General features: G+C 36.0%; 1 protein-coding gene across 15 annotated transcripts in view; it reads right to left on the minus strand.

Annotated features, from left to right (window-relative positions):
* SEC31A (SEC31 homolog A, COPII coat complex component) overlaps positions 1-16,141 on the minus strand; it is a 51,957-nt gene that overhangs the window by 3,799 nt on the left and 32,017 nt on the right. For 4 of the 15 annotated variants that reach the window (XM_057725978.1, XM_057725970.1, XM_057725972.1 and 1 more), the window contains 5 exons: positions 14,289-14,630; positions 6,481-6,519; positions 4,915-4,973; positions 3,189-3,452; positions 709-828 (listed from right to left, as the gene is read on the minus strand). In XM_057725978.1, the coding sequence (XP_057581961.1) occupies positions 709-828; positions 3,189-3,452; positions 4,915-4,973; positions 6,481-6,519; positions 14,289-14,630 (824 nt within the window). The remainder of the gene's footprint in view (positions 1-708; positions 829-3,188; positions 3,453-4,914; positions 4,974-6,480; positions 6,520-14,288; positions 14,631-16,141) is intronic. The other 11 variants (XM_057725979.1, XM_057725977.1, XM_057725973.1 and 8 more) reach the window with 4 other exon arrangements.

The raw sequence follows: 16,141 nt of genomic DNA on the forward strand, positions 1-16,141 counted from the left end.
TTTTCAAGCAGACAAGTGGCCAGTGACTAAATAAACATATTCAATGTTTGCTGGCAGAACGTGAAATTTCATCTGAAACAAGACTGGCTTTGTGGAATTGTTGTTGCCAATACATAGCCATCCTTTAATAAACTAAGTAAAAATCAGTTGCTTTGACTATGAATATGACTCCAACATCTAAAACACTTAACTATTTTTAAGGTCTCTGCAAAGTTAAAGATCGTCTATCTACTTTTTAAAGCTTTGAGGCAAGCTCAGAAAGAAACCCCAAATCTGAGTTTCTTGCATATCACCATTCTGTTCTATTTCTGTGCCAGGCATGAGGTTTGCTGATGAGACTTTGTGAGCATAGTGGTTGAGAGCATGAATGGGAGCCAGACTAGATTCGAATGCTGGAATCTAGCATTAGCATAAGCTCTGCCTTAATTATTACATAACTGCTTTTTGCCTTAATTTTCTCACCTGTAAATAAATATCACAAACTTACCTATCATAAAGTTGTTTTAAGTATTAAAGTTATATGAAAAAGCAATTGAATAGGTTTTTTTTTTTTGAATAGGTTTTTATGTGTAAAGCAAACTATATGTAAGTGCTAGCTTTACTACTTTTGTATAAACTTTCAAAATACATCTTGTAAGACTTTAAGCAATAATTACAGAAGAGCGCCACAAGGGATTATTTTAATTAAGCAAAATAAAACATACATACCGGATCTGTGGCTGAAGAGAGGCAGCGCTGAATAAGGTCCTCAAACGTGGTCTTTAGAATGAGGTGTTCATCTGGAATAGGTTTCTTGGTAATTTTTTCTGTTGGCAAAGACTGCACATGCTGGAAGAAATAATACCATAAAATGACTAGAGATGACCAGGAGCTACCTATACCAAAGCTCTGAATCTATGATAAAGAGAAACCAACTACCCTGTGGATAGGCTATCCAAAATCAAATGAAAAATTAACATGTGAAATCACTTTGGGATAAGCAAACATAAAAATCAGATATTCGGCAGAAGATACAGGTAATCTTTCTACAGCTTCTATTTTCAAAAATAGGACTGGATATAAAGTATTTGATTAATTAGAAAATATGTTGGTCAGTACTGTATATAATTGATGGGAAGGAGACCTGTGCCAGTAGGAAATAAAAAGAACAAGGCATTTTACAAAGTTGGCTGGTTGGAGTGGCTGCTTGCTTTGCTTGTTGGCTCATTTTTGTTTACCCTGACATTCTTCTATTCTTTGGAGGCTGTTAACTGGGCTATTATCAAACTGCAAGATTAAACCAAAGGTTAGGATAGAAGAGACCATGATCTTACTGAATGTAGAGATGGGAAAACAAAGAACGAATGTTTAAGTGTTTAAAATTTTGATTGATTAGTTCATTCATAGAAAATATTAGGCAATTATTTACTAGGCACTGGCTAGGTATTGGTGAGCCAATACAGAAATGACCTCTTCCCTCAGGGAGTTTACAGGCTAATGGAAGAGGAAGTTTTAAAATGTCATAAATGTGTGTAAAATAGCAACTGTGTTTAAGTCAGTATCACAGGAACCAACAGACAATATTATTGGGATTTAACTGAGGGGAAGGCTCTTTAAGGAAGTTATTTCAGAAGGATAAGTAGGAGTTAACCAGTTAAATGGGGAAGGAAATGCATTCCAGACAGAAGAACATGTACACAGGAAGGACTATGATACAAGGGACTGAAAGGAGGTCAGTGAATCTGGAGCAGAGAGAGAGCAAGGAGGAGTGTGAGCTGACAGCTTCCAGACAATGTGAAATCCTTTGGTCTTTATCCTGAGAAGGATGTGAAGCTGTAACGTTTTAAGCACTGAGGAGATAAGACCTGATAAAAGATGAGTCAAAGTAGATGCTGGCAGACCAACTAGAGGCTTTCCTGCACTGCTGAACACTGGAGATGAAGGCAGCATGGACTACATTGGAAATGCAGAGAGGGATCTGAGAGAGATTTTAAAGTAATATCAACAAGATTTGGGGATAGATCTGAAAAACAGGTTAAAGGAAAAAGAGTATAAAGATGATGCTAAGGTGTCTGGCTGGATTAAACAGAAAGGACTACGGCACCATTAACTGAAACAGGGCACACCAAACAACTGCTAGGTTTGGGAGGAAGACTATGAATTAGATTTTGGATATGTTAAGTGTGAGGTGCCACAGAGACATGCAAGTGGACAGGAAGCTGGACATTATGGCCTGGCTGAACACACACATCCATGCAGCTCCCCTTTTCGCTGGTAACTGAGGTTCTGGTCCAGATGAGTATGGCATGAGCACCCAGGTCTAAACAAAGTGAATGGCTTCACAAACAGCATAGACTTGTCATCATAAAAATTAACGATGCATCTTTATAATGTATATATTCTTGTGGAAAGAAGGAGGTCCTCTCTCCTCCATCAAAACACTGGTTTTTATAATGCAACTGTTAATATTTCGAAGTTCCTTAGGCAGAAATCTCTTAACAGCAAAACATACTCTTGTGATAGAGATATAATCTTTAGAAATTTGACTTCAACAAGTCACAGACAACAACAGACAGAAGAACTAGAATTTAACTGAGCAGGAATTTATTTCGTTGAACTGTGACCCAACCTCTTTATTTTTCATGAATAGATCAAAATGTTTCTTTGTATGTCTAAGTCAGTTATATGGAAATTTGATAGATTTTTCACCATCTAGAGCCCTGCCAACTAGCTGTTTGTAATGTGAAAAGCAAGTACAAATTTTATATCTCCATCCAAAGATATGGCTATATTATTAGCTCTTACATATACACAAGAAAAGATATAACTCATCACATTTTTGTTTTAGATTTTAAAGGAAAAAAAACTTTGGAAACAGCTTCTGCTTAGCAACCTTGGATGCAAATATGGATTCAACTGATCTTAAATTGTGGCTACTGATTAGATCAAATGAAATACTGCAATCGCCAAGTTACTGTTAACATATACTAGAAAATACATAAGCCCCTTCTAGAAAGTTTGTATATGGCCGTGTCATTGAAAAATAATATACATACATGATCAATCTTTTTAAAAAAGTTATTATTTCCTACTTAAGTTGTATAAATTGAAATCAAACTGATAATAATAAAAGTATAACCATAAAAGTTAAAATGTTAAAAAAAATACTGAAATAGAGCCATCTCCCACTTCCACAAATTTACTGTTACCTGCATGGCATTTCCAATAGGAGCCCCAGGGGCACCTTCGATATTGGGCTTTGAAAAAGACGGAGGCATGCCTGGTTGACTGAGGGGTTGCTGTATGCCGTGGAAGGGCTGGCCACCTGGAAGGTGTGGCTGTGGGAATGAAGCTTGGCTTGATAGTGGTACTGGAGCTGAAGGCTGTTGCTGCAGCATCTGTGACTGGGGGTCACCCAACGGGTTCATGATTGGTGATGTGATGGGAACAGGAGGCGTAAAGTTCTCAGGCATCTTTTAAAAGATGGAAATAAAAGGCATCAAGAGTAAGAAATAAACGATATGATAACATTTCCTCAGCTTTAAATAAAAGAGTTAGCTGTTTGCAGCAACATGGATGGACCTAGAGATTATCATACTACGTCAGAAAGAGAAAGACAAATACCACATGATATCATTTATATGTGGAATCTAAAATATGAACCTATCTATGAAACAGAAACAGAATCACGGACATAGGGAACAGACTGGTGGTTGCCAAGGTGGATGGGGTTAGGGGAGAGCTGGAATGGGAGGTTAGAGGTAGCAGATGTAAGCTTTTATATATAGAATGGATAAATAACAAGGTCTTACTGTACAGCAAAGGAACTATATTCTATGTCCTATGATAAACCATAATGGAAAAGAATGTATTAAAAGAAGGTATATATATATGTATAACTGAATCACTTTGCTGTACAGCAGTAATTAACACAACACTGTAAATCAACTAGACTTCAACTTTAAAAAATAGAGGAGTTAGACTATTCCATGATTAAAAAAATTTTTTTAATAATAGTAGAATACTTCTTTAGATGAAATTTTATGCAGAATTCTAGAGTAAAACAGAAAAGTAAAGCTAATCTGGCTAAGAGGGTTGGTAGCTCAAACCTGGACCTCTCAGTTTCCCCTTCACCTTCCACATAATGGGCCAAAACCATGGTGTTTTTGAAAGAGGATGTCAAAGCCTGGAGAGCTACACCTAGCAATACTGGGATCAGATATGCCAAATATGTGTTTGTGTGTGTTTAATGTGACCAGATGTAATACCTTTTTCCTAGATCATTAAGTGATACCTATTTAGTGATCAATCACACTAAAAGTAGATTAAATTTCTGATTATCACTGACCTAATTTTGGGGGGTTTTGCTCATTTCATATCTCTCAATTTTATATTCTGGCCTTTCATTACTATACTTGGGGGACAAATCACTAGGAGTAAAAGAAAAAAAAAGGTAGAAAAAAGCTTGGGGTAAAAGAAGGAAAGAAGAATCTTAAGTTTTGCTGTAATAGCTCTCAACAGTTATTAACATCTAAATGATGCTCAGCTACAAGGCTATTACTTTTCATACTATATGTGATAAAAATAGTTCAAAATATAATCATAACTTCACCATTACTGTTGGAACCCAAAACCAAAGTAATTCCTAAAAAATATCATTTGAGAAGCTTGCAATTTTGTTTCCTACTCTTTGAAAAAGATCTGCTGGGAATTTACATCTTGTTTTCTAAAAGGGGGTTAATTCATACCACCATATTGTTTTGTACTTTGTTTCCTTCCCTTTATGGGTTAGAAGAGGTGAGTTGAAATACACATATTAAGCATTCAGTCAGTAAGCTTTGCCTTTAAAGGAACAGTGAAGTGTGGTGTGCTTTAGGTAGCTACGTGACTGACAGGACATCTGTAGGCAACTGAATAGACGTCTTTTTCTAGTACCTTCTTCTTCTTGGGTACTCTCTTCAAAGCTGGAGGATCATTCCAACCATTCTGAGGACCTATAACAGATAATAGAGGGCATTTTCCTTTAGAATCCTGAAAAGAAAACTAAATTGTACCCACCATCTAATACCTTCAAATTCTACCTTCACCCTTGAGATAACTGTCACAAAAGTTTTACCAGCTGAGCTGCCAGTCACTATGCATCCCTGAATTCTCCAACTCATTACCTCTAATAATCACAGGGCCTTGGCTTAGAAAGCAGGATATCTTGACATGATTTCCTTTTAAAGTGAAAGAGCTGTGCTAAATTTAAGGATAGTGATGTTTTTATGTCTATATTGGTATGTAACCTTCAAAGATCAAACAATTCCCTTCTAATAAAGAAAAAAATAAATTACCTAAGTCTGCTAAAAAAAAAAAAAAAGGGCTTCTGATATATTCAACACACACAAAAAGAATAAAAGTAGCAATTTCCTATTTCCCAAAAAAGCAATTCAACATAAATAATTCAGCATACGCAAATCATCTGCATGGCAGAAACACTGTTAAAAAAAAACAAAACAGAGCCCAACTACACAACACTAGTATGTTTTATCACCTTTGTATTAAGAATAACCTATAAAGTAGAAAAAGGCATTCAAACATCTGTGCTAAGATTTTTTTAATGCCACACACACAAAAAAATTCCAGGCTGGCAGCAAATATAAAATGAAACTACTGTCACCTTTAGGAAATTTCCTCCCCCCAAAATCTCCCAAAACCTGTCATCTCAAAGTGAGAAATGAACATCAGTAGCAGAACTCACTAAGGTACTTAATGCCTGTATCTTTAAAGATAAAAGGAATAAGACATGCCAGAAATAGGATAATTACTAAATCACTATAATCATTTTAAATTTTATTAAGTTTTGTGTATGCATATATATAAAAGCAAAAAATTATTCTTTTTTCAATAAATTAAATGTTCTTTCAGTATTTTACTTCTGCTTGTTTTATTGATATCCACAATATTAAATCACAACAAAATTGCTTAGCAAATCAAAGAACATGTCACAGAAATTGTTTTAAAACAAGAGCTTCTAACTACCATGCACTCATTTGCCATGATTTTAAATGTAGAATTAATTTTCTACAAGGTGACTAGGAGCTAGAATGCCAAATGAGCCTCAAAACACTCAAGGGCTAATCACAAAATATTAAACCATATGCTGCTGCTACCTGCTTAACAAATTCTCAAAGTTCTGGTTATATACAGACTAATCATTCAAATCTCTCCCATCACCTTCTTATCTTTCTTATATCTAAGGCAATCTTGGTATAGCCTTGTCTCTGTGTCCACATAAAATAGACAACAGTTCATGATTCAAGATCATTTGTGTCACTATGTTAATTCAATCAGCTCTAAGATTTGATTCAATTAAGAAGCCAAATTTAAAAAAATGATACTGGTCAGATTTAGGATATCATCAGCTTTGACATTCACATGCATAATTGTGAAAGTCCATTCATTAATTATATTCAATGATTCAAAGATTTCCAAAAATATATTCTGTAACTAATTCACCTTCCAACATAGATGCCTGGTCTTGCATAGACTGATCTTCTGTAGACAAAATGTAAAAGTCACTTAAACAGTATTATCATCAGACATTCTAAACTCTACTCATTTTATAATTATTTCTTCTCCCTCCATCAACCCCAAGAAAGAACAAACTAATTTTATAAGGGAATAAAACATACTTTTTAATCAAGTCACGTGAAATGGCTTCTATCTAATTAAGAAAGTAATCAGTTTGTGGACAAAGTTAATTCATTTAACTGTGTCAGATCGAATTAACTCTTAAACACTACTTTTTCCTCTTACTGTGTCAGCTGTCTCTTTTAAGAGAAAATTTTGTTCCTTCCTATTTAAAATAACATTATTTCCCTAATTGTTTGCAGGGATTGTTTTTCTACTATTTGATCAATGAAGCTCATTAGTATCATGGTGGGGGGAAGGCAGAGAGCACTAAAATATTACAACTGTGTCCATTTTAGTATTATTTAAAGCTGTGAATCCAAATCAGCTGAGGATCTTGTGAAAATGCAGATTCTAATTCACTAGGTATAGAGTATGGCCTGAGATTCTACTGTTTCCGCTAGCTCAGCTAGCTGGCCGGTAATGCCAATGCTGGTGGTCCAAATCCTTTTTAAGTAGCAAGATTCTAAAGAGAAATGGGAGGATTTCTACATTGTTGTGTAGACTTCAGCACTACATTGTTAAAGATAATTTAAGTATGTTAGACCATCTTTAACAAGGAGGTGCTACTTTACTGCTGGATTTGGGAGGCCCCAAGGGTCTACATTCTGGAGGAATTCATTTCTGAATATAAGCATAAATGTGAACAGGCCCAGTAAATACATAACCATCTTATATGGTCTTTTCTGTAAGAATATACAGATTTGCAGACTGTTTAGCGCAAGTCTTCCAGGAACTGCTACTTCTCTTAAAAGAACTGAAGTTTCTGGCAGCGGACAAGAGGAAAGAAGGCTGAAAACTAATTCAGCAATTCCAAAATTGTCAGATATTCAAGACTGGGCCAGGCCCAGCATCCTGTCAAAAGCATGCAGTGTAGGTACATCATATGCACATACAACTTACAGGAATTCAACTATCTTCACTTGGAGAGAGAGGAATCAAGAGAATACAGCATTAACTGGTGAGTTCAATTCAGTCTGAGCTTTACTCAAGAAGCACATGCCCCAGAGAAACTGTGAGGTGGGAGAGAGAATCCTACAGTTTGAAATTTCACTGTATGGAGCTTAAGGATAGTTCTTTTTCACACAATATGGCTCCTAACCACAAGCCAACTTTTTCATCCAGGGCTTAACTGAAGAAAGGGGTGATCAAGGATAACTGGCCATAAGCGATTTCTTATTTTTGTCTTAAATGATGGCTTTACAATTTAACTCCCCATGCAAGATATGACCTCACAGCACTACAGTTAATAAATTCCTGGGAGTCACTGTGTGTGCATTATAAAAGAGGACAGACCTGATTTGCAACTACTCATGTAGTCTCTAGCACCAGACTTCAGCTTCTGGGCTGAGGGGGACAATATACAGTGCATCCCCCAGGTTCTGCATCTGCAGATTCAACCAACCGAGGATCAAAAACATTCAGGAAAGAAAAAAATCCACAAAGTTCCCAAAAGCAAAACTTGAATTTGCTGCAAGTATTTACACTGTATTAGGTATTTATTAGCAATCTAGAGATAAAAGTATATGTGCATAGGTTATATGCAAACACTACGTAAGCCACATTTTATAAAGGACTTGAGCATCCTCGGATTTTGGTATGAGGGGGAGGGGAAGTCGACTGTATTGAAAACCTAAAATTACTAGAAATACTCTGGCCTTGATCCTTCTATTCAGGGGACAGTCTCGACAACGTGCTTCCTCCCCAGCCCTATGAGATGCAGGAGCAGAAGGTGAGACCAGTTTTTCCGCTAACCTCTCATGACAGTGATCCTAGCCTTGGCTATTAAAGCCTGAGAGGATATCCTGACTTCACCAACTATTAGCAGCACAAAAAAGAATGTGGAACAATTTCATATGACCCTTTGGTAGGATGACACCAAAGTTATTATGAGATCAAATTAAACTGAAAGTTAGGAGTGAAACCGAATGTAATAAGAAACAAAAAGATTTTCTACAGGAACATATAGCCAGTTGAGGGTGGGCCTCTGTTGACTTGAAAGTGACCACTGTACAATAAAGTTCCCACCAAAATATATGCCTAACTGGACCCTCCTAACCTCAAACCATGCAATATATTTACCAATATGTTTTATTTCAACCCAGAGAATCCTTGTTCAAATCTATTATCAATTTAACACAGTTTTATCTTAACTATAATTCTAACCCCTCAATCGTTTTGCTTTTATATCTTTAAATTGTTTAAATATGACTTTTTAAAAACACAATTAAATTGACCTCTACTTTATAGAGACACACATTAATAGCAGCACTAGGTAAAGCAAGCTGAATGAAGAACATGAACAGCTATAGGAGACAGTATTATGAAGGTTCATTATAGATGTGCACAGACTAATCTTGGACATAATTCTCTCATAATCTTTTTTACCTTTTCAAAAAACTTAAAAAATTAGGCATAAATCTCTTTCTTACTCTCTTCTTAAACATCACATCATTTTAAAGGGCACTGAAAAATGGTTTATAGTGTAACATTAAGGAAAGTAGTAAAATGTAAATTGTGAGTGTATGTGGGAGTTCTCTCAATTCTTTAAAAATGCACATATACAATAAGATATTACTATCTTCACACCCACTAGAATGGCTAGAATAAAAAGAAAAAAGCAGAAAACAACAAGTGCTGGTGTGGATGTGGAGAAACTGGACCCCGATGCATTGCTGCTGAAAATGTAACACAGTGCCACCACTGTGGAAAACAGTATGGTGGTTTCTCAAAAAATTAAACACTGAATTACTATTTGATCCAGTAATTTCACTTCTGGGTATATACCCAAAAGAACTGAAACCAGGGACTTGAACAGATATTTGTATACTTATGCTCACAGCAGCATTATTCATGATAGCCAAATGCCCATGTGCAGATTAATGGATAAACAAAATGTGGTATATACACACTGTGGAATATTATTCAGCTTTAAAAAGGAAATTCTGATACATGCTATGTATGGATGAATGGATGAATCTTAAAGACAGTGAAACAACCGGTTACAAGCAGACTAACTGTATAACTACTTATATGAGGTACCTAAAATACATACAGAGAGACAGAAAGTAGAACAGTGATTACCAGGGGATAGGGAAAATGGGGAGCTATTAATGGCTATAATTTCAGCATGGGATGATAAGAAAGTTCTGTAGTTAGTGGTGATGATTGTACAATAATGTAAATGCACTTGATGTCACTTAAAAATGATGAAAACGGTAAATTTTATGTTATGTATATTCTACATTATAAAAATTTTAATACATGCATACATACATATATGTGTGCATATATGTGTATGAAGGGAATAAATACACCTAAATTATTAGTGGTTATATATGGGTGGCAGATAATTACAGATAATTTTAATTTTATTCTTTATACTATTTGAGGTCTTTCAAAATCTTACAGTAAAAAATAAATAAAAATCAAGGGAAAATTAACTTAAAAACTAAATATGGCATGTCACTGGATACTGGAGACCCTTATCCACCTTAGTGTAGGGATTAGTCCTCCACATGGTCCTTAGGGAAGGAACAGAGAACTGCTTGATCTTACACACAGCAGTGGACTGCTACCATCCTTACTTGAGTCTCACTTCTCACTGGGAACCTTTGCAAGTACTCTCGCAGGAACATGGTGGTAGGATCTACACACTGGCTGAGATACTTTCTTTCTCAGTGGATTCACAGAAAAATGTTAGTGCCAACGATATGGTGGCTTTTGGCTAGAGGATAATATGAGACAGAAAGAATACAGCATCCTTGTTAATCATATCCCTCCCCCTCCCCCCTGTAAGCCTAGCATGTCACCTTTTAAGAGGTCATACAATTAAAATTTAGAAAGAATGAATACTTGAGGGCATTTTCCAATTACACAAGGTAAAACAGAATTATCCAAAGAAAAGTAAGGAAGGCTATCATGCTCCTTTCTTTTGTTTAAAAGGTTAAAAACCGGGTACTTATAACTTGACTAAAGAATGTTTATGAAAATTAAAAACAAATTTTTTTTCAGCACACTGTTTCATGAAAACATGCAATATTTTGCCCCTTCAAGACTCTCTTATGTGAAGGAGCACAAGACTATATACCTAAATTAAATTTTTCATTGTTTAACAAAATCAATACTATTTACACAAAGACGGCTTCATGACAGCTTGTCATTTTATCTGAAAATTTTCTTGGGCCTTCATATTTGAAAGGGCTCTCCCTTAGTAACAAGTATACATTAAACCAGGGCAAAAAAAAAAAGACAAGCAGTATCTTTTACTTATCCTAGACAGTAAAACTAGGAAAACTTCCTGCTTTTTGTGCTGCCACCACTGAAACAATGTTACACTATACTAACTTAGGCTGTTACCACTTTATATCTAGAACTAGGAGACAAACTGTTTTCCTTGCCTCTGATTCTGCCACACTACCCACAACCTATTTTGTAGGACCATTTCCAGATTAACTTCCCTAAAGTACCATTTTCACCATGTCTCTCAGTAGTTCAAACTCTTCCACTGATAGGAATATGAGGGGAATAGGATAAGCTTAGGCAGAAGAAACACCCAATTAGGAAAATTTATGGGCCCAGTTGTATATATTTCATGTATCTTAGAATTTATGACCCTTTCTCCTAATCACACAAACTGAACCCAGTGATGGTTAGCAGGTGCAGGGAGGCATTCACTGAACTTTAAAGCTCTTACTTTAAAGCTCTTTGGTGATTATCTAAATGCTTGTGAAACTTGCAAAGAGAAATTCTGAATCTTGTGAGCTAATTAACTTCTCTTTTTAGGGCATCTAAGACACACATGTACACCCCTTCGGGGGTCTCTCCACCCTGTTCTGGTGTCTGTGCCAGAAGCTGTCTCTCCTGCTGTCTGTGCCAGAAGCTATTGTACTCTTTCTCTAACTGCTCTCTAATAAACTGTTGCTTTTTACTTAAACCTGAGCAATGACTTGTTATTGATCCCGAGGAGAAATTCTTTTCCTCCGGAGATCAGGGATTCCTTCCCCTAGACGGATTTCACGGACATCACCACTAGAAATTTTTTTCCTTACTATACAGATGAAGTATACATTTGTTACTCTGACATTTAATGTTTTCCAAAATCTGGCAAAATACAAATTTTATGTTTCAACTTACAACAAAGCTTGTGCGGCTCACTAGAAATGTACTGTACTTTTCTGCCTTCCTACCTCTGTCTGGAATAATTCTGATTATAGAATGAACAGGTACTCATTAAGAATTTACTGAATGAATGTTTTGATTATTGCAACATGAGTTTTTTTGAGCAGTGGGCACATAATTTTGTGGTTCACTAATAGAGGGCTTGAAAATCCCAGTGTCTATCAAGAATCCACTGGACAAGTGGAATTTCCAACTCCTACAGAAAACCACAATATAATAATCTAAGACAAAGACAAAACTTTTAGTCACAATGATCTGTATAACCTAAGCAAATTTTTCAGGAAATCAAAAAATTAAATAAGGTAAAGCTCTAATTGTTAATTAAAATATAGGGACTACTAACATGCAAGAGGTAACAAAGCAGCTAGCTTAGTGCATGCTGAGTATCGAAAAATGTATGGCTTCTTCTTCCTATTAGTTACTCTGCTTCTCAGCCAGGTTAGAACACTGCTACCCTGGACATAAGCCAAGGCTTTATTATATGGCCAAATGCTCTTTAGCTCAAGGAGGAAAAAAATTCCTATGCAAATATTTAACTTAGATGATGAAGTAACAAATGCTTAAAACAGTGATGCTAAATGTTTCTGGAATTCTAACACTGATAGCTATTTCTACCCCTTCCATTAGGACTAGACTTTCTGGTAAAGAAGAATGAACATGGGCTCTGAGTTGTATCTCAGTTGTATCAAATCCTGGGGACTAACACCAAGTAATCATGAGAACAGTAACCCTAGGAACCTCAAGCTTCCTTATGTCAATTAAAAAAAAAAGTTATTCCTAGTTCTCATGGTTATGAGAAATAAGAAAATATATGGCAAGCGCTGGTACATGTCCAATGTATGTTCAAAAAATGATAATTCACTTCCCTACTTCCCTGCACCATTTTCTTATGTGGGGATTACCTGAATCCATCTTTCACTCAAGCTGTTATCCAACTATTCAGAATACATACTGTTTTCACTCATCCAGGTTTTAAATGGTAATTTTTTGAACTCTATAACTCCCTAAATATCAACCTACTGAATTATCTGTATTGAAAATTATATAAATTTTGTTTGTGCAGTAAAGGGTGACACATATTGTGTGTGATTTTTGGTACTTAGGACTTTAATATTGTATCAAAGAAGACAGAAGCAGACAGTGTATAATTCTGGATTCATAAGACTTCAAGAAAAAAAATACTTCCTCAATAAATCCTTTTTTACGATCAGTGTTTGCAGTTATTAAAGCTACCGCTTAGCAGATGAAAAATATATACTGGACTTCCAGAAGCAACTTTAGTATTAGAAAGTAAGACTCACTCCTGTTTTGCCCCTTTAGTTTAAAACCATCAATTATAATCTGAAAGAGAAACTATTTTCAAACATCAAAAGTCACAGAGCTCTAATTTTGAGTGAGGTTTTGTGTAATCCCAGCTAACTATGCATCATTGTCCCTAAATGCTTTCAATGTATTAATGCATTCAATCTCTTCATAAGCTTAGGAGTACATACTATTATTATTATGAGGAAACTGAGGCTTAAAGTTAAGTAACTTATTCAAGATCACATAACTAGAAAAGAGTGAAGCTGGGATACAAACACAGGAAGTCTGACTCCAAAGCCTGCATCCTTTACTATGTTAGTGGTTCTTTCCCTAATTCATTGGCCTCTTTTTATAATACATTTTTGAGGCCCCTTTTACAATCATACCGTGAAAATCAGGTAATATTACCTACTCATAAAAAATTAATATAATGTTTTAATTATAACATGAGAGAATTTATCAAATGTGTATTTTATTGTAAAAATAATTTTAAATTAAGATTTTAATTAGAAAATTTCACTACCAACAACAACAAAAATGCCTAGAAATTTCCAAAATGTTTGCGAGGGTAGAATGGTCCTAATGGAGAATCACTGCACTACTATATACTGACTTTCTGCTGTCTTAGAGATTCTCTCTGTCAGAGCTGCATTCTTTCACTTTTTTTCCTTCAATATACATGTCAAGATCCTTCTTCACCTTTACAAACATAATTACAAAATTTGTACAACCTCATTAAGACCCTGGGTTAATTAATCTCTATGAATGAATTTAAGACACAAATAATTTTAAAAATTGAAAATTCAGGAAGAACACAAGCATAGTTTTACCTGTAAAGAAATCAGTGTCAATTAAACCTAGTTCTAACCACCACTTATTTTGCCAACTAATTTCTTACCACTTATTTTAAATTCAATGGCAGATTATACACTCTTACCCTTTTAAAGCTCTAAAGCTTTCCTCATTGAGCAAGTAAAGTTCATTATGGGGAAATCACACTTTCAGAAATAGTTTTAGAATTTGTTACAAAATTAAATCAATCCCTCACATTACTCAGTTTACAGTTAGAAATAATTCCCCTCCATCCACCCATGTGCTCACGAAAAAATAAAGGAGGCAGCCAAACCAAATCCCTTTCAAGCGCAGACCTGTTCTTTGGGATGCAGGCAGCTCACTGGCAGCAGGCAGTGTACCTGTTGTTCCAGGAGGCAGTGCATAAGCTGAAGATGATGGTGGAGCTCCTGGTCCGCCATGCTGGAAGGATGCTCCAGAGGAAGGGGGAGGAGGGAAAGAGGCAGTAGGGCTGGAGGTAGGTGGAGAGGCCTGGTGCTGTGCTGTGTACAGCTGAGTCGGCCCAGAATAGGAAGGAGCAGAAGATATGTAAGGGGTGTTAGGGTAAGCGTTTGAAGCAGAAGGAGCAACAGGCTGCTGAGGTCGATACAATGCTGACCCCCCTGTTCCGAAGGTATACTGCTGGGCTTGTTGATAAGCTACACCAAGGAGAAGAAACAGAAATTTAATTAGTTACAAATTTATTCAGACAGAAACAGAAAACCAAAGTTATCTCATTCTATGGAAACTATTTTCAATTCTAATAACAGTAAGTTACAACCAAACATTACCCACTTAAAATATGTTTTGCTTTTGATAGTCTGGATGCCCTAACTAAAGTCGTTGGATTCAATATTTGAACCCTGCCATCTCCAGACTGCTGCTAGCTATGAAAATCTTTGAATCATCACACCCGAGAACTTCGAAAGACTGACCCTTTTCTGAGCCTTCCTGTTCCTGTGAAAAGACTGCAGTGGCACCTACTAGCCACCAGATGGAGCGACGCAGGAATGACACATCCAAAGCACTCCCCTTTACAGTAAAAGTAAGGGAGCTTGGTGATCTCTCCCACAATAACAACTGCAGGGTGAGCACTATTGTTCTGAATTAGATACCTTCTCCAACAGCTAGCAAAATCATCAGCTACTCATATTCTGGGTGTGAGCACAGTCCCAGATTAATAGGCAACTCTGTATGATCCCTGACAATTATTATATTTCTCACAGTGTACAAAGTTGGTTAGTAAGCAATCAGGCAGCCAACTAATGTTTTAATGCAAAGACTTGAACCCAGATACCATTACCTTTTGTATGACCTCTACAGAGAGAATCTAAAAGCTGTATCAAATTTGTATTTATGTTAAGTAAGAACATCCATCTTATTAGCCCAGAATATGCTCGTTAAGATTAGCTCTTGTTTTATAGTAGCTGTTCAGTCATATAATTTTCCCCTTTGAGATTTTCATTTCTGCTTATTTTAAATTTTAAAATAGTGGTGATGTTTTACTTTCCAAGTGTAAATCGTTTCTTAAAAAAAATGAACACCAACAGGGGAAATTTCATTATTATACATTTGTCAAAATTCACAGAATGTCCAATACCAAGAGGGAACCCTAAAGTAAACTTTGAGCGATAATGATGTGTCAGTATAGGCTCACTGACTGTAACAAACGGACCACCGTGCTGTACCATGTCTGTGGTGGGGGAGGTTGTGCCTGCAGGCAAGAAGTATACTGAAACTTCAAGTACTTTCCACTCAATTTTGTTGTGAACCTAAAACTGCTCTAAAAAACAGTCTATTTCTTAAAAAAAAAAAAAGTCCCTCAGATCCATTTTTCAAAAATGGTTTGCATTATCTTGCCTAAAGGAAAAGAATATGTACCAAATAATTTCTAAAATTCTATTTTTTTAAATACCAAAATCATGGGACAACTGACTCTCTTTAACAGGCTCAGGAACAGGAGCCAACTGTTCTGAATGGACTGACATAGGGGCTATTTCCTAGCATGTTGATTCAGGATGACTCCCTGGAAAACCATGTTTCTCTATAGCAAGGATTCGAGTCCTACACAGAATGGTTCTTTCTTGTTAAAACTGATTTGATCATGGCTTTGGAGCTTCAAAGTAAACAGTTACTACTCTAGATAAGACATGCTGCTATGACAGGACTT

The sequence above is a fragment of the Hippopotamus amphibius genome, chromosome 3 (genome assembly GCF_030028045.1).
Source record: "Hippopotamus amphibius kiboko isolate mHipAmp2 chromosome 3, mHipAmp2.hap2, whole genome shotgun sequence".
Classification (NCBI taxonomy): Eukaryota; Metazoa; Chordata; class Mammalia; order Artiodactyla; family Hippopotamidae; genus Hippopotamus; species Hippopotamus amphibius.